The sequence below is a fragment of the Bos mutus genome, chromosome 6, assembly GCF_027580195.1.
Source record: "Bos mutus isolate GX-2022 chromosome 6, NWIPB_WYAK_1.1, whole genome shotgun sequence".
In the NCBI taxonomy this organism is placed as follows: domain Eukaryota; kingdom Metazoa; phylum Chordata; class Mammalia; order Artiodactyla; family Bovidae; genus Bos; species Bos mutus.
The window spans coordinates 66,431,393-66,454,693 of NC_091622.1; the positions used below are offsets into that span (position 1 = coordinate 66,431,393).

Sequence of the window (23,301 nt, forward strand, 5' to 3'; positions counted from 1 at the left end):
GTCTTACCCAGACCTGATTTAAATGAGATTTGGAACTTCTGAGCTGATGATATTGGGATGAGATTTTGGATCTCATCTATTGTGCTCACATCAATTACTTGCCCTTGCCCAGTGGTTGTGGGCAAGTTCAATTGGTGTGAGGCCCCAGAAGACAAGAAGGCAGGAGGAGAGTGAGGTCAGGGCATTCATGCCCACTTCTGTCTCCCTGCAAGAACAACTGGCTGGCAGTGTCCATGCTCCTTGGTCTTAAGTGACAGCATTTGACTTACTGGGAGACCCCTTGCCCACAGCCCTCTCCAGGTCTGTCTGCTCTTTGACCCTCCCTTGTTCTCTTAATCTTGCCCACACCTCCAAAATTCCTCTCTTTGCCATCACGCTTTGAGTGTGCTGTCTTCTGCTGGAAGACCAAAACACTTTCTGACTACTACGACTGATGGCCTCCATCCACCAGCCTGAATAATTTCTTGCCATAAATAAAATTATCCCAGATTTTCCAAAAATGTCTACTTCAAAAGAATTACCACTGGCTATGACTGGTGTGGGATTTTTTTTTCCCTCCTTTAACAACAATCAAAACAAAAGGTGGTAGCTTGAGATGACTCTCAGACACTCCTGCTGCCACTGACTCTTATCACTAAATGCTTTTGGTTCCAAAATACCTGTCAGCACCATCCCTGATGCACTTGGGAAAGGCCAGGCTGCAGCCAAAAAGCATGATATGTTGATAGCAACCGAGGCGATGGAGGTACGTGAAGAATTTGAGGAACTTCTCCATTTCCATGCTTTTGACAATGGAGAGGGGAGATGTCAGCGTGGTGTAGTAGGGCAATATCTGACACTGGCTGTGGGTGATGTTCATGCAGGCACCTGGGAAGGTGAGAAAATTACATTTAGGAGAAGACACATAAGAATTATATATTTATAAACTCATTTGATATGATAGACTAATGTGTTCATACCATAAAATAAATCTGCAAGTCAGAATAATTATGGATGTACAATAAGACACAAACATACATAGCAGCACTATTTATAATTGTCAAGATATGAAAGCTACCTAAGTGTCCATCAATATGAATGGATAAAGATGTAATGTGTGTGTGTATATATGTATACATATGTGTGTGTGTATGTATATATATAATTGAAATCTACTAAATCATCAAAAAGAAAAATTTGAAATTTTGCCATTTGTAACAACATGGATGGATTTGGAGGGTACTGTGCAACCTAGGTAGCATATTCAAAAGCAGAGACATTACTTTGCCAACAAAGGTCCATCTAGTCAAGGCTATGGTTTTTCCTGTGGTCATGTATGGATGTGAGAGTTGGACTGTGAAGAAGGCTGAGTGCTGAAGAATTGATGTTTTTGAACTGTGGTGTTGGAGAAGACTCTTGAGAGTTCCCTGGACTGCAAGGAGATCCAACCAGTCCATTCTGAAGGAGATCAGCCCTGGGATTTCTTTGGAAGGAATGATGCTAAAGCTGAAACTCCAATACTTTGGCCACCTCATGCGAAGAGTTGACTCATTGGAAAAGACTCTGATGCTGGGAGGGATTGGGGGCAGGAGGAGAAGGGGACGACAGAGGATGAGATGGCTGGATGGCATCACTGACTTGATGGACATGAGTCTGAGTGAACTCCGGGAGTTGGTGATGGACAGGGAGGCCTGGCATGCTGCGATTCATGGGGTCGCAAAGAGTCAGACACGACTGAGCGACTGAACTAAACTGAACTGAACTGTGGTAAGTGAAATAAGTCAGAGAAAAACAAATGCTATATGATATTATGACATGTGGAATCTAAAAAAATACAACAAACTAGTGAATATAACCAAAAAGAAGCAGACTTACAGACACAGAGAACAAACTAATGGTTACCAGTAGGAATGGAGTGGAATACAGGGGTAAGGGAGTGGAAGGTACAACCTACTAGGTGTAAGATAGGCTACAGAATATACTGTATACACAGGGAATATAGCCAATAGTTTGCAGTAACTACAAATGGAGTGTACTCTTTAAATATTGTGTAACAAATTTTTCAGAAAAGAAAGCGAAAAGAAGTATGTTTGTGATCACAAAATCAAGCTGCTAATATTCACAGAGGGATAACATCTGTGTACTGGGAAAATGTGTGGAGAAAACACTCTCACCTAGCCAGAGGGCAATCACTATTCTAGATCACAGCTGGGCTGGGCAATATGTATCAAAAAAATATGTATTTAAAAAATGCATATCCTTTGACACTGTAGTATTTCTAAAAATTTATCATAAAAAAAAATCACAGTTGTGCACATGGATTTATCTACAGGGATCTTCATCTCTGTACAGTTTATACTTTTTAAAAGATAGCAATCACCTAAACATTCAACAAAGGAAACTGGTTTAAAATATTATGGAACAAACAACAGAATACTCAGTTACATGAAAGATGCTTTAGAAGACTATTAATCACATAGAATGATGTCTATAATAAATAAAAGTTACTAATCACAAACTAATTGTTATACCATGATCCTGTTTCTTAAAATAGATGATTATCAAGAGTTTCCAGTCCTGCCCATGTCAACAGTTCAGGGTCAGCTCAGAGACTCTGACCTTATTTTCCTCCAAATTGTGATCCTGAGAAGGATCACTTTCATGGCTTTTTCTTCTCCTTCAGGCTATAAATTTGCACGATTGGCCAAAAAATGGAGGCACATTTTTTTGGACTTCATCAAACTCATAATGCAAAATGGGAAATAAATGAATCAGAAAGGAAGAAAAACCCAAACTAAAATATGTAGACAGAACACAAATAGGCATAAACATGCATTCAGCTTCACATGAGTGCCGAGGTGGGAATTCTGGGCAAGTTTCACAAATATGACACTGAAGTCTTTCAGGAGGGAAGTTAAAACGCATTGGTGTGGGAGAGCATTACAAGCCAAAAGGAGGTACAGACAGTGGACTTCAAAATGACACAATTCTATGTATTGTGCTACAAGCAGAAAAGCTTGCTTACAAGAGGTAAGAGTAAATTTATGCCCATCCAAAATATGAAACAATTCATGAAAAATTCAGTATCAAGAAAACCGATTACAAATAAAGTTTGTGTCAGGCACCAAAATAAGTGCTCAGATCTCCTCGTTCAGAATGATCTCATTTCTACAACCCAGGAAAGTGATATCATTTCTGTATTATACACAAAGCCAATTTTGGAAAATCTAAGATATCTGTTGAGGAGAACACAGCTATTATGTGGAAATTCTAGATCTTCAAATTTATGTTTTCTGAATAACTTCCATTTGGAGCTACCTTAAGCTAACACAAAGAGGGTTATAATGTTAAAAACAGTTTTTAAAGAAGGTAATTCCTAATGGCCTATGAAAGAAAGAGGCCAAAAAGCATATAATGATATACCACAAGATCTATATTTATATTCATAGATAATATCACATGTTATCCTTCATTTTACATTATTTTCTTTAGGAGTCATCAGCTTTAGGGTTTATACACTTGATGATAAACCATATTGGATGAGATCATCAAAAGGCTCATTTATGCCACCAAGGCAAAGAAAACACAGAATACTGAGTGATCATTTTAAAAATACAAGATAATGAGGAAAATCATACTTTGGTTGGCTCTATTATGTTCATGACAGTGTGAGCTGTACAAAAGAAAAAAAAAAAGATTTTCTAGTAGCAATGATAGATAATAGCCTGAAACCTTAACATATGTCTCAAAATAATTGGTATGGACAAAAATAATCATGTTTTATACTTATATAATGGTTTTATAAAGTTTTCCAAAGCAATCCTATTAGGATTATAATCTCTCATTATAAATGAAGGAACTAAGGCCCTCATAGATATGTAGGTAGATGGAAATGTGATAGATGGATGGACAGGATAGATAGACAAATAGGTAGCTAGGGAGATAGACATAAAGTGATTTGCAGGACACTCAGTAAGTAACTAAAGAGCCTCTTGAGGGTAAAAGAGAGTGAAAAAGGTGGCTTAAAACTCAACATTCAAAAAATGAGTATCATGGCATCCAGTCCCATCACTTCATGGCAAATAGAAGGGGAAAAAGTGGAAGCAGTGACAGATCTTCTTTTCTTGGGCTCCAAAATTACTGTGGATGGTGACTGAAGCCATGAAATCAAAAGGCGCTTGCTTCTTGGAAAGAAAGCTATGACAAACCTAGACAGCATATTAAAAAGCAAAGATATCACTTTGCCAACAAATGTCTGTCTAGTCAAAGCTATGGTTTTTCCAGTAGTCATGTATGGATGTGAGAGTTGGATCATAAAGAAAGCTGAGTGCCAAAGAATTGATACTTTTGAACTGTGGTGTTGGATAAGACTCCAGAGAGTCCCTTGGACTGCAAGGAGATCAAACCAGTTAATCCTAAAGGAAATCAATCCTGAATACTCATTGGAAGAACTGATCCCGAAGCTGAAGCTCCTTACTTTGGTCACCTGATACAGAGTCAACTCATTGGGAAAGACTCTGATGCTGGGAAAGATTGAGGACAGGAGGAGAAGTGGGTAACAGAGGATGAGATGGTTGGGTGGCATCACTGACTCAATGTATGTGAATTTGAGCAAACTCCGGGAGATATTGGAGGATAGGGAAGCCTGGCATGCTGTAGGTCCATGGGGTCACTAAGAGTCTGACACACCTTAGTAACTGAACAACAACACTCAGTAACAGAGGTGGGACAGATACACAGGTGCTCCATCTCTCAGGCCAGCATTCATCCCTCTATACCACAACTGTCAGTAACACAGCAAATGCCAAAGGAATTCAAAAGAGCAAGAACTCAATGTAGTGTGAATGACTAGGGAAGACTTAACGAAGAACAACTTGATTTGCTGATCAAAAGATATCTGACAAACGATAAAAACAGGGTACGTACTAACGGTAGGGAAAAAATTACTACAAACACAGAATCATAATTGCACGTGACACAATGACTAAAAACTTGAATCTGGGCAGAAAAGCACTCAACTGAGAATTTGCTAATAGCCAAAAAATATAAAAGGGAATTACTTTTTAAGACTCTTGATTTCAAGCCTTTTATATTCAAAAAATTGTATAAATTTCCTATCACCCCTTCTGCCTCAGTGTTCATGTCAAATGTTCTTTTTTCCCCAGAATGTTCTTGCCTTTGAAACATGTAATTCTAGTCTTGAATTTGTGCACATTCTCATGAGGGGCAAATGATTTTGCATAAGCCAGCTACATAATAGGCACCATGCAGAGCCATTTCTCTGAGGGAAAAGGAAGGGCACTTTTGGAAATGGATTCATTTATTGTTGCTGCTTTTCTAACTTGATTTTCATAAGGTAGAGAAAAGAGGGGAATGTTTGTTTTTCTTCCCTGGGCATTTACTACTGACTCCAATAGAAATTAGAAGGCAAGGTTGTTGCTGTGTAAGAATAGATAAAATGATACAATAGATATAATTAACCATAGTGTTCCTATAAACATTATTATTCAATTAAATGTGTCTTTTAAATAATAGTTACTTTAAGTTGGGGAACTTGAGGAGGAAAACTTAGAAACAGATTTTAAGAGCAAAATTACTTCTTGATGCAATGTATTTCTGGTCAACCAGAAATATTTATTGTAATTAGTTCCTAAATTCTAAAACAGCATTGCCAATAAGGCATGATTTAATAACAAGTCACCAAAGTATCTGCTGATTAAAACACAGGTCCCAATTTCAGGGAAAAATTAAATATGAAAAATAAAATGCTGCTTGTATTGAAGAAGATATTGATTTTTTTTGTTTTCTTAATCTGACTCAATAGTTTCTAGATAAAACTGGGGCTTTCTCAACTCATATCACATTGCTAAAACTTCTAGATACTGGAATGAGGGAAGAGAGATGGGTCTGTTTTAAGAGTTTTCCTTATGCTCATTTGGGAATTAGGATAAATTCTGTATTGTCTACTTTTGGGATTAGGTAATGTGGAGCTAGAAATTCTTACTTATATGATTATTTTTAATGCAAAATTAACTTCAGAAAATTCTTGCACAGAATTTAACAATGGGTTCTTTTTAAAAATCCCTGAAGACCAAATAAAGATCATTTTTAAATAAAAGCAAAATAGTATCTAAACCATGATTATCACATAATAGTGCTATTTGACAGGAAAAATCTTCTTAAATTAAAAATAATAAAATGTCAACTTTCTAAAGTACTTTGCTATCTTTTCTGGACAAAAGATAACCTTTTGTAGACATGAGCTAACAAGAAACCGCAGTAACCTTTCTGACTTCCTATGTATGATTTCACATTTAATTGAAGGGCTACTTATAAGGATTCCATTGTATCAGAAGGGAATATTTTATCAGAGTTTGGGTTGGTTTGCCCTAACTTACTGACTTATTTTAACTCATGAATTTTCTTCACAAGACTTCCTTGTGGATGCTTCAACATTTGTTTGTCTGACTTTCAGATCTTGAGAATTTGACAAGACTGTAAAGGCAAGTTCTCTATACACAGCCCGCTATAGTGATTTGGGAAGAAAGTCATGGCAGCACTGGCCCTCTTCACATGTTTTCCTTTATCATTCCTTTCATGCAGTCTGTCATTAATTTTGTTGCTGTTTTCCCAGACGATAACTCTTATTCCTACCTCTGTAGTTTAAATTCTAGCTTTCTATGGTTGCATATGCCACTTTTATCTGCATATTTTTATCTCCACTATTTACTGAAAAACTGTAGCATTGTTCTCTGCCCTTTCATGTACTTTACCCTCCTTGCAAGTAACTCTGTTTCACAGCTGAGGAAACAAGGTTTGAGTAATTTCCCCATAAGATTCACATCACTAAACCTAAACATCCATCAACAGAAGAATGGATAAAGATGTAGCAATGTATACAGTGGAATATTACTCAGCTATAAAAAGAATGGAGCTTCCCTGGTGGCTCAGATGGTAAAGAATCTGCCTGCAGTGCAGGAGACCCAGGTTTGATCCCTGGGTCAAGAAGATCCCCTGGAGAAGGGAATGGCTACCCACTCTTATATTCTTGTCTGGAGAATCTGATGGTCAGAGGAGCCTGGCGGGATACAGTCCATGGAGTTGCAAAGAGTCTGACATGAATGAGCAACTAACTAAATAAAAAAGAATAATGCCATCTGCTGCAATATGGATGGACCTAAAGATTATCATACTAAGCGAAGTACATCAAACAGAGAAAGATAAATATTATATGATGTCACTTATATGCAGGATCTAAAGAAATGATACAAATATTTACAAAACAGAAATAGACTCACATAGAAAAAACTTACAGTCACCAAAGGGGAAAGCAGGGGGAGGAACAAATTAGGATTGGGGGATTAACATATACACACTACTATATATAAAATAAATAAATAAGAAGGACCACCTATATGGCACAGGGAACTACATTCAATATCTTATAATAACCTATAATGGGAGAGAATCTGAAAAAAATATATATATACATACACACATATAACTGAATCACTTGCTATATATCTGAACCTAATACAACACTGTAAATAAACTATTCTTCAATAAACAAGTTTAAGTTTAAAAAAATTAAAGATTCACACAGCTAATAAATGACAAAGCTAAAATTCAACTCAAATCATCCTAACCAAGTCCAAGTCTCTTTCCATCAACAGCTGTGCCCATAATCCAAACATTAAAATTGATATTTCCTCCCCGGAATTTCTACCACATTGGTTGGGGCCCCATGAGTTCCATGGAGGCTGGTGGGCTCTTTTTCACTACCCATTCAACAAATATTTATTGACTCCTTATCTGTGTCAGGAGAAGGCAATGGCACCCCACTCCAGTACTCTTGCCTGGAAAATCCCATGGACTGAGGAGCCTGGTGGGCTGCAGTCCATGGGGTTGCTAAGAGTCGGACACGACTGAGCAACTTCACTTTCACTTTTCACTTCCATGCATTGGAGAAGGAAATGGCAACCTACTCCAGTATTCTTGCCTAGAGAATCCCAGGGACGGGGGAGCCTGGTGGGCTGCCGTCTATGGGGTCGCACAGAGTCGTACACGACTGAAGTGACTTAGTAGTAGTAGTAGTATCTGTGTCAGGCACTGCTTGAGGAGCAGAGCAAATGTGCATGTGTGTGTGCTTAGTCACTCAGTCGTGTCTGACTCTGACACCATGGGCTGTAGCCTGCCAAGCGCTTCTGTCTATGGGACTCTCCAGGCAAAAATACTGCAGTGGGTAGCCATTCCCTTCTCCAGGGGATCTTCCCAACCCAGGGATTGGACCCAAGTCTCCTTCACTGCAGGCAGATTCTTTATCATCTGAACCACTAGGGTAGCTTACAGAGCAAATGACATGATGCGAAACAAAATCCCTGCCCTTATGGAGCTTTTAGTCTAGTCAGGGGAGACAGACAACAGACACTTTACTGTCTGGCATTGATACACACAGTCATAGTACTAATACTCAGCAAGAACCAAAGCAGTAGATCTGCCTTAATGGAGAGACTAATACTACAATAAATCCTTACTTATTAGGATGGGACAAAGGAAAGTTAGTTTTGAAAGTGAACTCCTTTCTTAAGAAATATACCAGAATCAAATATTCAGGCAGCACAAATATGTTTTCTCAAATTCAAATGTCAGTCTTTTGATTTTCAATAATTTATATTCAGGCTCATTGAAGACAAGCTTGCCTGTCTTCATTGTTCTTATTATAATATTTAAGTTATCATTTCATATTTATAAGAGATTTGTAGCCATCAGATAAAAGTATCAAAGGAAAGCAGTTCCCTTCTCTCCACTAGATTAATCATAGCAGCTCAGTTTTTCTGTGGGGTAAGAAGCCACAGAAAAGGCTTGCTTCGGAGAACCATCCTTCTGGGGGGGTTCCAGCAAAGTTCCCATAAGCACACCATTGAATTACTCCTGGGCCTCTCTATAACATTATCTTAATTTGTTGTCCTTACAACAATTGGACTAACTGATAAGATATTGTTTATTTGTGTTTGTTCTCAGCATCCTTCCACATCTATGGAGAGACTTCGTCTTGTGACTAGAAATCACTGGATACCAAACAGTATACACGCAGTTCAGTTCAGTCCCTTAGTCGTGTCCGACTCTTTAAGACCACATGAACTGTAGCACGCCAGGCCTTCCTATCCATCACCAACCTCCAGATTCCACCCAAACCCATGTCCATTGTGTCAGTGATGCCATCCATCCATCTCATCCTCTGTTGTCCCCTTCTCCTCCTGCCCTCAATCTTTCCCAGCATCAGGGTCTTTTCAAATGAGTCAGCACTTTGCATCAGGTGGCCAAAGTATTGGAGTTTCAGCTTCAGCATCAGTCCTTCCAATGAACACCCAGGACTGGTCTCCTTTAGGATGGACTGGTTGGATCTCCTTGCAGTCCAAGGGACTCTCAAGAGTCTTCTCCAACACCACAGCAAAAGCATCAATTTTTCGGCACTCAGCTTTCTTTATAGTCCAACTCTCACATCCATCCATGACTACTGGAAAAACCATAGCCTTGACTAGACAGACCTTTGTTGACAAAGTAATGTCTCTGCTTTTTAATACACTGTCTAGGTTGGTCATAACTTTCCTTCCAAGAAGTAAGCATCTTTTAATTTCATGGCTGCAATCACCATCTACAGTGATTTTGGAGCACCCCAAAATGAAGTCAGCTACTGTTTCCACTGTTTCCCCATCTATTTGCCATAAAGTGATGGGACCGGATACCATGATCTTAGTTTTCTGAACGTTGAGCTTTAAGCCAACTTTTTCACTCTCCTCTTTCACTTTCATCAAGATGTTCTTTAGTTCTTCTTCACCTTCTGCCATAAGGGTGGTGTCATCTGCATACACCCAGTAGATATTCACTAACCGAATGAGACTAAATGGAACAATGTCTTCACTACAAGGTTTCTTACTGAACAAGATGGAAACATCTTGATGGAACATGTCTTGTTCAGACATGAGAAAGCAAATTTATATAAGACTCTAGGGCACTAATGATGATGGCTAATCTTTCTACAGATGTTTTTAACAATCTGTTCCCTAGATTTATCACGGCACAGGGAACCATCCCATTCAGTTCCCTCCACCAGGTTGATTCATACCTTGGGCTCCACTAGTGCAGCAGCTAAAAGTAAAAGAGTAAGAATTACCCTTCTATCCTGTAAAAGGCAAATGTCCCATTATCCTTAAGCATACTGAATTGTATTAAGAGCAGAGATCTTACCATAGTAGAGAGAAAAAAAATGAAGGTGTGCTTCTTACAAGCAGAAAAGGCTGGAGAAAGATCAACAGATGAGCAGCTATACACCAGAGCTACAAACAACTCTGAGAAAAGTGAGGGTAAAAATGATGACTGTAGCCGACAAGACTAGGTGCACACTCGGTAAGCTCTCAGAGTTAAGTGAAAGTCAGCTACTCCAAGACGGAGAAGCAGAAGCCAGAATCTACCTTGAGCCTCAGTCCCACCCACAAGGGCAGGGGTGGGGTGACCTTGGGGAAACTACCTAACATCTTTAAAGCCTCAGTACCACCCACAAGGCTGGGGGTGCTGGTAACCTTGGGGAAATTACTTAACATCTTTAAAATGTCCTAATCTTTAAAGCAGAAATAATAATGTGAATCAGAGGGTTGTGAGGATCAAATCTGTCAACAGAGATAAAGAGCTTAAGACAGAGCCTTCATGCTGCTGAGGTTAAACTGATATTTCAACAGCACTGGTACCTTTAGCAAGAAGAAATATAACCATTCAAACAGAGGCTAGGATGAGGTAACTTCACTCTGCAGTAAAAGCCTAAGCAAACTATAAGTAAGTATTCAAGTTCTCCTTTAACAAAAAATATATATATTAGTGTACATGTCAATTCCAACCTCCTTAACTATCTCTTCCCCCAATTCTACCCCCCCACCTCCCTGCAACCATAAGTTCATTCTCTAAGTCTGTGAGTCTATTTCTGTTGTGTAAATACATTCATTTGTTTATCATTTCTTTTTAGATTCCGTATATGAGGGACGTCATATTTCTGCTTTTCTGTCTGGCTGACTTCACTCAGCATGACAATCTCTGGGTCCATCCGTGTTGCTGCAAATGGCATTATTTCATCCTTTTTAATGATGTGTTCCCTGGTACGTCAGATGGTAAACAAATCTGCCTGCAATGCAAAAGACCCAGGTTTGATCCCTGAGTCAGGAAGATACCCTGAGGAAGGGAATGGCAACCCACTCCAGTATTCTTGCCTGGAGAATTCCATGGAGAGAGGAGCCTGGCAGGCTACAATACAAGGGGTCATAAAGAGTCGGAATGACTGAGTAACACTTCACTTTCACACTCTGCTATATTTAAAATGGATAAAACCAACAAGTTCCTACGGTATAGAATAGGCAACTCTGCTTAATGTTATGTGGCAGCCTGGATGGGAGCTTAAGGAGGAGTTTGGGGGAGAATGGATACATGTATCAGTAAGGCTGAGAAATCTGTATGCAGACCAAGAAGCAACAGTTAGAACTGGACATGGAACAACAGACTGGTTCCAAATCAGGAAAGGAGTACGTCAAGGCTATATATTGGCACCCTGCTTATTTAACTTCTCTGCAGAGTACATCACGCAAAATGCTGGGCTGGATGAAGCACAAGCTGGAATCAAGATTGCCAGGAGAAATATCAATAACCTCAGATACGTAGATGACATCACCCTTATGGCAGAAAGTGAAGGGGAGCTAAAGAGCCTCTTGATGAAAGTCAAAGAGGAGAATGAAAAAGTTGGCTTAAAACTCAACATTCAAAAAACTAAGATCATGGAATCTGGTCCCACCACTTCATGGCAAAAAGATAGGGAAACAATGGAAACAGTGACAGACTTTATGTTTTGGGGCTCCAAGATCACTGCAGATGGTGACTGAAGCCATGAAATTAAGACACTTGCTCTTTTGAAGAAAAGCTATGACCAACCTAGACAGCATATTAAAAAGCAGCGACATTACTTGGCTGGTAAATGTCCATCTAGTCAAAGCTATGGTTTTTCCAGTAGTCATGTATGGATGTGAGAGTTGGACTATAAAGAAAGCTGAGTGCCGAGGAATTGATGCTTTTGAACTGTGGTGTTGGAGAAGACTCTTGAGAGTCCCTTGGACTGCAAGGAGATCCAACCAGTCCATTCTAAAGGAGACCAGTCCTGGGTGTTCATTGGAAGGACTGATACTAAAGCTGAAACTCCAATACTTTGGCCACCTCATGAGAAGAGTTGACTCACTGGAAAAGACTCTGATGCTGGGAGGGATTGGGGGCAGGAGGAGAATGGGACGACAGAGGATGAGATGGCTGGATGGCATCACTGACTCTATGCACATGAGTTTGAGTAAACTCTGGGAGTTGGTGATGGACAGGGAGGCCTGGCCTGCTGCGATTCATGGGGTCACAAAGAGTTGGACACAACTGAGCGACTGAACTGAACTGATACAATATATACAATAAACTATAAGTGTTTGCTATTATGATCTCATTTGTGACTCACAAAATTGGTTTTGCTTACCTGCAAAATAAAACAATGCTAAGTGTTATATAAAAAATACTCCTTGCTTAAAAACCTTAGTTATTCATTAAGAAAACATTTATTAAGTCTCTGTTAAGCTTGGGGCTGTGAATTTAAAAATAAGAACTTGAAATTAGACCACATTTTATTTATTTAGCCAAACTTTTCTTCAATACATATGAAAATTATTTGTTTTCTAATACCAAGAATAGTACATATAGATTCTATAATAACGAGAGTATAAGAAATTATTTAGTGACACATCATGTTCACTGAGGTCAGGGTTTAGTGTAAACTCATTGCCTCACTTGTGGTTAGTTTTAAACTTTGTTGTTCACAAAGGCAATGAGATCTCAGTGAATCCCCCAGCCTTGTTTAGTTTTACTGGGTATCTTATTTCAGGTTTAGTGGCAGTCATAACTTAAGTAACAGAAGAATAAATGACAGGGCAGACCTGCATACTAAAGTTTGGATTATACCAGCTAGGTATTGTGATTCTTAATAGATTTATGAAATGTTTGCTCAGATAACCATTTTTAATCTGTAATTCTCTAAACTGAAAATCTGTAAAAAGTCAACCTCAAGTTGAGCTGATATTTACCCTTCTTGTTCTATGAATTTACAAAGGAAGATTTTACAGAGAATAAGACGGTAAGGCAGCTTGTCCTACATGCTCAAAAGGAAATATTTAAAATAAAATTTCTAGTACTATTATTGGAATGCATATAACATACTATTTCTTATTAATAACTATACCTTTTATCTTATTATAAGGAAGTGCAATATTAGAAAGTAAAGTAAAACATAGGCAACCACTCAACAAAAAAGACGAAGGGAGGAGTGGAACGTTTCTTGTCAGTTACAGCCTCAGCATCAGCTCCCCATCTCTAACTGAATAGCAGCCATGCAGTCTGGGAGGCCTTTCCCTTCCCACCAGCTCCAGGTGTGCGTCCAGTGACAATCAGCTGGCCAGTGACAATCAGCTCATGGTACTGCCTGGCACTGTGTTTACTTCAAAGGCAGATATGATAATGAAGTTGGTCTCATCACAGTAAAAACCCAAAAGCAGAACAGGCTGCATAATTTGGGCACACCCAGGATAAAATGAAAATGTGGGGGCCCTTGGTCAAAAATTATTTTTGTATTATTTCATTTATATCATTCATAATATTGATATTTTTATTATTGCTAATAAATTCAACAAGGCAACAGCAGAACAATTAAACAGAGTATAAAGTCCTTTTATGCTCAGGGCTCTATGCAACGACACGGGTTAGCATGCTGAGGAAGCTGGTCAACGATCAGAGGAGGAGTCCAGCCTCCAAGACCCTCAATAGATCTCCATGTAGGGATATTTGAGCACCAGTCTCAGGATCTCTCTGTAACTTCTGGTAAGAACTAAAGATCATCAATTTAAGAGTGTTGAGGCCTCAAATTCAGTCTGAGGACTTCTGTCTTTGTATATGACTTTAAGGTGTCAGAGGCAGAGAAGATTAAACACACAAGCATCCCTGGGTTTGTATACATATTCAAACATTGCACAAAAGCAGTGCCTCTTCCTGAGAAACCAGGTGTCTGCTCATTGCATTTCAATTCCAGCTTGCACAGCAACACATTTCTCCAGGGAAACTGGTCATACTCAGGACTGGTGAGGAGCTCATGCCCTGCCCTTATAAGTAGCTCCTTCTTTCCCAAGGATAGCTAGGATGGAAATCATGATAGAATGTCAGTGTTCCAACTGCTGTGTGGGGAAGTTTGCTGCCTTATACCTGCTTCTAACCTGGAAAAGGAAATGGCCACCTTCTCCAGTATTCTTACCTGGAAAATTCCATGGACAGAGGAGAGCCTGGCGAGCTATAGTCCATGGAGTCACAAAGAGTCAGACACGATTGAGCACACACACATACCCACACACATCTGCTTCTAAATTGTAATGTACACAGCAAGGCCAATCCATTACAAAACAGTCATTTTGCTTCCTTGATACACAGTTTCTCAAGAAAATATTAATGACTATATTATATCTCTACTATGGATAAATTAGGGGAATTTTTCAGATTAAAGTTGAAGACATTTGTTGGACATTAAAGTCTTCTTTATCAATAATATACAAGCAAGAAACTGTGGACTAGTTTTTTCCTAAGTGTTACCAACTATAGTAGATAACAAGAATACGTTTGTCAATGACAAAAAATATGACTGTGTGATAAATCTGGCCTTGAAAAATGTAAATTCTGAAACCTCTCCACCCCTGACTTTTTCACATTTGGATGGCTATGAAAATAACTAGAATAGAAGGTTCTGGGATAATTAAGCCAAAAAAGATAAACACAGGAAGTTTAAACACAGGAATGAATGTAGAGTTAGAATAGCCAAGAACCCAAATCAAAATGATAAAGCTGCCCCAGCTTCAAATGGGGCAGATATAATGTGAACCTAAAGAGGTAGAGATCTGAAGGATGCTGTGGAAGGCAAGAAATACCCAACACAAGAAGGGAATGTTGAATCAATTTTGTTTCTAATAACTGGAAAATTGTTGAATATGAATTTTAATAATGAGGAAATATTTAATGTAGTTTAACACACTGCTTTATAAAAACTATGGTTTCTCCAGGTGATTTCCTAAAACTATGAAGTAGAATATTTTAATTACCAACTGGTTAATATCAAAATTTTCTGTGCAAACAATACAGAGAAGAGCCTAACTTTCAACAATGGAGGCAAGTTTAAACACTACTACAAATCGTGCGAGAAAAAATGCTTTACAAAAGATCCTGAGAAAACTAATAAAATGTTGATAAAGTAAAAGAGGGCATATGTGCATTCATGTACTAGTCTCTCTACTTTTGTATGTGATTAAAAATCTCTGTATAAAATTATTTTTTGAAGAAAAGATTCTTAAATATTGCTGACTAAGTAATCTGAAAGCCCACCCATTATAAACCTTTAGAAATATTTGATAAAATAAAATAAACAGTTTTATGTAAACAGCTGAATGCTCCATATAGAAAAGGACATCTCAAGATTGCAGAAATTCAAGGGTAAACCAAAACCAAGAGCAGTGAGTAGGACATCACAGGAATGAAGAGCATATGGGTGAACATTTCATGAGCAGATACTGTAATGATCCTGTCTTGAAGGAAGTCATCAATCTCAACAAACAGCTGAGGCTTTGAGTCCATCAGTTCAGTTCAGTTCAGTCACTTAGTCATGTCCGACTCTTTGAGACCTCATGAATCGCAGCACGCCAGGCCTCCCTGTCCATCATCAACTCCCGGAGTTCACTCAGACTCAACGTCCATCGAGTCAGTGATGCCATCCAGCCATCTCATCCTCTGCCGTCCCCTTCTCCTCTTGCCCCCAATCCCTCCCAGCATCAGAGTCTTTTCCAATGAGTCAACTCTTCGCATGAGGTGGCCAAAGTACTGGAGTTTCAGCTTTAGCATCATTCCTTCCAAAGAAATCCCAGGGCTGATCTCCTTCAGAATGGACTGGTTGGATCTCCTTGCAGTCCAAGGGACTCTCAAGAGTCTTCTCCAACACCACAGTTCAAAAGCATCAATTCTTCGGTGCTCAGCTTTCTTCACAGTCCAACTCTCACATCCATACATAACCACAGGAAAAACCATAGCCTTGACTAGACGGACCTTTGTTGGCAAAGTAATATCTCTGCTTTTGAATATGATATCTAGGTTGTTCATAACTTTCCTTCCAAGAAGTAAGCGTCTTTTAATTTCATGGCTGCAGTCACCATCTGCAGTGATTTTGGAGCCCAGAAAAATAAAGTCTGACACTGTTTCCACTGGTTCCCCATCTATTTCCCATGAAGTGATGGGACCGGATGCCATGATCTTTGTTTTCTGAATGTTGAGCTTTAAGCCAACTTTTCACTCTCCTCTTTCACTTTCATCAAGAGGCTCTTTAGTTCCTCTTCACTTTCTGCCATAAGGGTGGTGTCATCTGCATATCTGAGGTTATTGATATTTCTCCCGGCAATCTTGATTCCAGCTTGTGTTTCTTCCAGTCCAGCGTTTCTCATGATGTACTCTGCATAGAAGTTAAATAAGCAGGGTGACAATATACAGCCTTGACGTACTCCTTTTCCTATTTGGAACCAGTCTGTTGTTCCATGTCCAGTTCTAACTGTTGCTTCCTCACCTGCATACAGATTTCTTAAGAGGCAGGTCAGGTGGTCTGGTATTCCCATCTCTTTCAGAATTTTCCACAGTTTATTGTGATCCACACAGTCAAAGGCTTTGGCATAGTCAATAAAGCAGAAATAGATGTTCTTCTGGAACTCTCTTGCTTTTTCCTTGATCCAGCAGATGTTGAGTCCATAGGAAGTACTAATAGGAATCGAGACCCCCACAAAAAGCAAGAACTCCCAGGTAGCGCTAGTGGTAAAGAACCCACCTGCCAATGCAGGAGATGTGGTAATGTAATGTAAGAGACGCGGGTTTGATCCTTTGGTTGGGCAGATCCCCTGGAGAAGGGCAGGGCAACCCATTGCAATAATCCTGCCTGGAGATTCCCATGGACAGAGGAGCCTGGTAGGCTACAGTTCATGGGGTTGCAAAGAGTCAGACATGGCTGAAGTGACTTAGCACACATGCATAACAGATCACACTAACCACAAAATTTAGGGCTTCCCTGGTAGCTCAGCTGGTAAAGAATCTGACTGCAAAGCTGGAGACCCCAGTTTGATTCCTGAGTAGCGAAGATTCGCTGGAGAAGGGATAGGCTACCCACTCCAGTATTCTTGGGCTTCCCTGGTGGTTCAGCTAATAGAGAATCCACCTCCAATGCAGGAGACCTGGGTTCCATCCCTGGGTTTGGAAGATCTCCTGGAGAAGGGAAAGGCTACCCACTCCAGTAATCTGGCCTGGAGAATTCCATGGTCTAGTCCAAAGGGTTACAAACAGTCGGACATAACTGAGCAACTTTCACTTTCAACTAGCTCAGCTATATGATCAGGGAGAATCTCTGACTGCCTAGAATCTGGTTTGAAACAAAAACCTTTCTTTGGGCTCTTCTTAATACAACTCTGGAGCTCCCATGGATTTGAATTTACCACTACATGTGTGATCCAAGAATCCCCCAAGCCAAAAATTAGCATAAAAATTGGCTCTGAGACAGTGACATCTTGGAATGACTAGCCAAACCGAACATAAAATTGTCCTAAGTGACATGCCCTGAATCCAAAAAGTTTATAATCCAAAGTCATAAAATAAACAGAAAACAATTCACTTGAGGAAAGAATAATAAGTCATTAGTGACAACCAGCAACAATAACTAAAGTGGAGAACTTCAGACAATTGAACAATCTGACAGAGGCTATTAAGAAAGAATAAATAAAACAACTAAAGACCAAAATGTAATAATTGAAACCATTTGAAAAGAATGACACACTATAAATAAAGATCTGGAAGACTGAAAAAGAAACCAAGTAGAATCTCTAGAAATAAAAAGTATGTATGAATATTATAACTGAATTAGCAATAATCACATCTCAGATAAACATCCTTGGCTATGAAACTGTCACTGTGCAAAGGTGGATATTATGATTTAAAACTCAGTGAACTCAATTCATATGGAAACACAAATGACCCCAAATAGCCAAAGCAGTCTTGAGAAAGAAAAATGGAACCGGAGGAATCAATCTTCCTGACTTCAGATCATACTACACAGCTACAGTCATCAAGAACAGAACTATAGACCAATGGAAAAAAGATAGAAAGCCCAGAAATAAACCGATGAACCTATGGGTACCTTATTTTTGACAAAGGAGGCAAGAATACACAATGGGGAAAAGACAGCCTCTTCAATAAGTGGTGCTAGGAAAACTGGACAGCTACATGTAAAAGAATGAAATTAGAACATTTCCTAACACCATACACAAAGTTAAACTCAAAATGCATTAAAGACCTAAATGTAAGACCAGAAACTATAAAACTCTTACAGGAAAACACAGGCAGAACACTCAATGACATAAATCAAAGCAATCCTTTATGACCCACTTCCAAGAGTAATGGAAATAAAAATAAATGTAAACAAGTGGGACCTGAGTAAACTTAAAAGCTTTTGCACAGCAAAGGAAACTATAAACAAGGTAAAAAGACAACCCTCAGAATGGGAGAAAATAATAGAAAATGAAACAACTGACAAAGGATTAATTTCCAAAATATGCCTCTTGAGAAACCTGTATGCAGGTCAGTAAGCAACAGTTAGAACTAGACATGGAACAACAGACTGGTTCCAAATAGGAAAAGGAGTACGTCAAGGCTGTATTTTGTCACCCTGCTTATTTAACTTCTATGCAGAGTACATCATGAGAAACGCTGGACTGGAAGAAACACAAGCTGGAATCAAGATTGCCCGGAGAAATATCAATAACCTCAGATATGCAGATGACACCACCCTTATGGCAGAAAGTGAAGAGGAACTAAAGAGCCTCTTGATGAAAGTGAAAGAGGAGAGTGAAAAGTTGGCTTAAAGCTCAACATTCAGAAAACAAAGATCATGGCATCCGTCCCATCACTTCATGGGAAATAGATGGGGAACCAGTGGAAACAGTGTCAGACTTTATTTTTCTGGGCTCCAAAATCACTGCAGATGGTGACTGCAGCCATGAAATTAAAAGATGTTTACTTCTTGGAAGGAAAGTTATGACCAACCTAGATAGCATATTCAAAAGCAGAGACATTACTTTGCCAACAAAGGTTCGTCTAGTCAAGGCCATGGTTTTTCCAGTAGTCACGTATGCATGTGACAGTTGGACTGTAAAGAAAGCTGAGTGCGGAAGAATTGATGCTTTTGAACTGTGGTGTTAGAGAAGACTCTTGAGAGTCCCCTGGACTGCAAGGAGATCCAACCAGTCCATCCTAAAGGAGACCAGTCCTGGGTGTTCATTGGAAGGACTGATGCTGAAGCTGAAACTCCAATACTTTGGCCACCTGACACAAAGTGCTGACTCATTTGAAAAGACCCTGATGCTGGGAAAGATTGAGGGCAGGAGGAGAAGGGGAATACAGAAAATGAGATGGCTGGATGGCATCACCGATTCAATGGATGTGACTTTGGGTAAACTCTGGGAGTTGGTGATGGACAGGGAGGCCTGGCATGCTGCAGTTCCTGGGAGTGCAAAGAGTAGGACATGACTGAGTGACTGAACTGAACTGACAAGCAGCACATACAACTCAATACCAGAAAAACAAATAACCCAGTCAAAAAGTGGGGAAAAGACCTCAAAAGACAGTTCTCCAAAGAAGACACACAGATGGCTAACACACACATGAAAAGATGCTCAATATTGATCATTATTAAAGAAATGCAAATCGAAACTACAATGAGACATCACCTCACACTGGTGAGAATGGCCATTATCCAAAAGTCTGCAAACAATAAATGCTGGAGAGGATGTGGAGAAAAAGGAATGCTCTTGCACTGTTGGTGGGAATGTAAATTGATATAGCCACAATGGAAGATGGTATGGAGATGCCTTTAAAAACTAGGAATAAAACTACCATATGACCCAGCAATCCCAGTCCTAGGCATATACCCTGAGGAAACCAAAATTGAAAAAGACACATGTACCCCAGTGTTCACTGCAGAACTCTTTACAACAGCTAGAACATGGAAGCAACCTAGATGTCCATCGAAAGAAGTTGTGGAACATATACACAATGGAATATTACTCAGCCATAAAAAGGAATGCATTTGAGTCAATTCTAATGAGGTGGATGAATCTGCTGCTGCTGCTAAGTCGCTTCAGTCACGTCCGACTCTGTGCGACCCCATAGATGGCAGCCCATCAAGCTTCCCCGTCCCGAGTGAAGTAATTCAGAAAGAGAAAGATAAATATCATATATTAATGCATATATATGGAATCTAGAAAGATGGTACCAAAGAATTTATTTGCAAGGTAGCAATGGAGAAACAGACATAGAGACCAGACTCACAGACATGGGGAGAGAGTGGGGAGGGTGAGATGTATGGAGATAGTAACATGGAAACTTACATTACCATGTGTAAAATAGATAGCCAACGGGAATTTGCTGTATGTCTCAGGAAACTTAGACAGGGATTCTGTATCACCCTAGAGGGGTGTGATGGGGAGGTATATGGAAGGGATATTCAAGAGGGAGGGGACATATGTATACCTATGGCTGATTCATGTTGAGAATGAATTTCATTCTCTCATTCATTCATGAAATGAATGAATTCAACAATTCATTTCACAATGAAATTCTGTAAAGCAATTATCCTTCAATTAAAAAAACCTTTTTTTAACTCAGTTAACAGATTAAAACAGAATACCGCTGAATTAGATACCACTGAAGAAAGAACTTGAGAATTGAAAATAAATCTGAGAAAATACAGAAGAATTCATTCAGCACAAAGATTTATAGAGGATGAATGAGAATGTCCTACATAAGAATAATTAGAGTTCCAGAAAGAGAGAAAAGAAAAATCAGGAGTGAGGATACAGTCACAGGATTAATAGCTGAGAATGCTCGCAAACTGAAGACCTGAATCCTCAGATTCAAGAAGCATACCTTGTAAACAAGACAAACAAAAAGAAATATACAATAATAAACCCTGGAGAGAGCATGAAGAAAAGGGAACCCCTGTGTACTGTTGGTGGGAATGTAAATTGGTGAAGTCATATATAGAACAGCATGGAGGTTCCTTAAAAAAGTATTGATAAAGATGAGTTTCTATATGTTTCAGCAAACCCACTTCTGGGCATATACCCAGAGAAAACTCTAATTCAAAAAGATAAATGCACCCCAGTGCTCATAGTACAGCTATTTACAATAACCAAGATATGGAAACAACCTAAGTGTCCATCGACAGTTGAACAATAAAAGAAGATGTGGTATATATACAATGGAATATTATGCAGCCATTAAAAAGAATGAAATAATGCCATTTGTAGCAATATAGATAGACCTAGAGCTTATCATATTAAGTGAAGTAAGTCAGACAAAGAAATCCAAATTTTAATAATATATGATATCACTTACACATGGAATCTTAAAAAATTATATAAATGAACTTATGTATAAAAATAGAAAAAGACTCACAGACACAAAAAAATAAATGTATGATTACCAAAAGGGATAGTTGGGATAGAGGAAAGAGGGATAAATTAGGAGTTTGGGATTAACGTATACACATTGCTATCTATAAAACAGATAAACAACAAGGATTTACTGTAGAGCACAGGGAACTATTTAATATCTAATAGGTTATTAGATAACCTATAAGCAGAAGCTCCTGTATTTTGGTCATCTGATGCCAGCAGATGACTAATTTCAAAAGTCCCTGATGCTGGGAAAGATTGAGAGCAGAAGGAGAAGAGGGCGTCAGGATGAGACAGCTGGACAGCATCACTGATGCAATGAACGTGAACTTGGGCAAACTCCAGGAGATGGTGAGGGAGAGAGAGGTCTGTCCATGGTGTCACAAACAGTCAAACATGACTGTGTGATTGAACAACAACAACAATACCTTACAATGGAAAAGAATATATATATATATTATAGAGAGAAGGGAAGCAGACAGAAAGACAGAGACAGAACTGAATCACTTTACTGTACACCGGAAACTAACACAACATTATAAATTAACTATGCTGCTGCTGCTAAGTCGCTTCAGTCGTGTCCGACTCTGTGTAACCCCATAGATGGCAGCCCACCAGGCTCCCCCGTCCCTGGGATTCTCCAGGCAAGAACACTGGAGTGGGTTGCCATTTCCTTCTCCAGCGCATCAAAGTGAAAAAATAAAGTGAAGTCGCTCAGTTGTGTCCGACTCCTGGCGACTCCATGGACTGCAGCCCACCAGGCCCCTCCTTCCATGGGATTTTCCAGGCAAGAGTACTGGAGTCGGTCGCCATTGCCTTCTCCGAAATTAACTATACTTCAATTTAAAAAAAGAAATCTACAATATATTCACTTTAGTGAAACCAGAACATGCAAAAAAAAAAAAAAATACATGTTTTTTAAGATTCCAAAGACAAAATGCAAGTTGCCTACAAAGAGATAAAAATTAAATTTGCATTAAAGCTTCTGATGGCATCACAAGAGTACAGAAAAATGTAAAACGAATTTTTTTAAGTTGATGGGTGAAAAAAAAGTTGATCTAGAATTCTGTAACTAAACCATAATATTGAGGGTTAAATAAGGTAATTTTAGACAAAAACTAGAAAGATTCCACTGAAAGAACTTCCAAGGAGTATATTTAATTAAGGAGAGACCCAGAAAGAAGTAGCAGAAAGAAAAGTACCCAGAAAGAAGTTATTACTAGCAGGATGTAAGAAGTTATGGTGATTATTATATTATGTATATTTGAAATCTCTTATAATATTGAAAAAAAGTATAAGAGCCTTCTTTGTTTAAAGATTTCTTTAAATTGTCTCAAAATTTTGGAAGTTGAGTACCACTGGCTACAGTATTTGTTCCTATAGAAACCAGAAACCTAGGGCTTACTGCCTTATTTGCTCAACAATAGAGAAAAATAAAAGTGTCCTCCAAATTTTGAAATTTGAAAAAAAAAAAAAAGAAAGAAACCCTATACTTTGGATGCACAAAGGAACTAAGAGAGAAAATGATATAACTTAAATCATATTATTGAATTATCTGACTTCAGAATTTTAAGCTATATTTGTTTCTTATATTTCCATATCCTATGTAAATCAATTAAGATTTTATATTAAATAACATATGCAAAACTATCTATGCAATTTAGCTATGAAATGAGGTAAGCAGAAG

General features: G+C 38.8%; 1 protein-coding gene across 1 annotated transcript in view; it reads right to left on the reverse strand.

The window, feature by feature from the left end:
- The window catches only part of CORIN (corin, serine peptidase), a 314,900-nt gene that overhangs the window by 199,856 nt on the left and 91,743 nt on the right, over window positions 1-23,301 (reverse strand). The window contains exon 4 of the mRNA XM_070372356.1: window positions 660-867. Within this exon, the coding sequence (XP_070228457.1) occupies window positions 660-867 (208 nt within the window). The remainder of the gene's footprint in view (window positions 1-659; window positions 868-23,301) is intronic.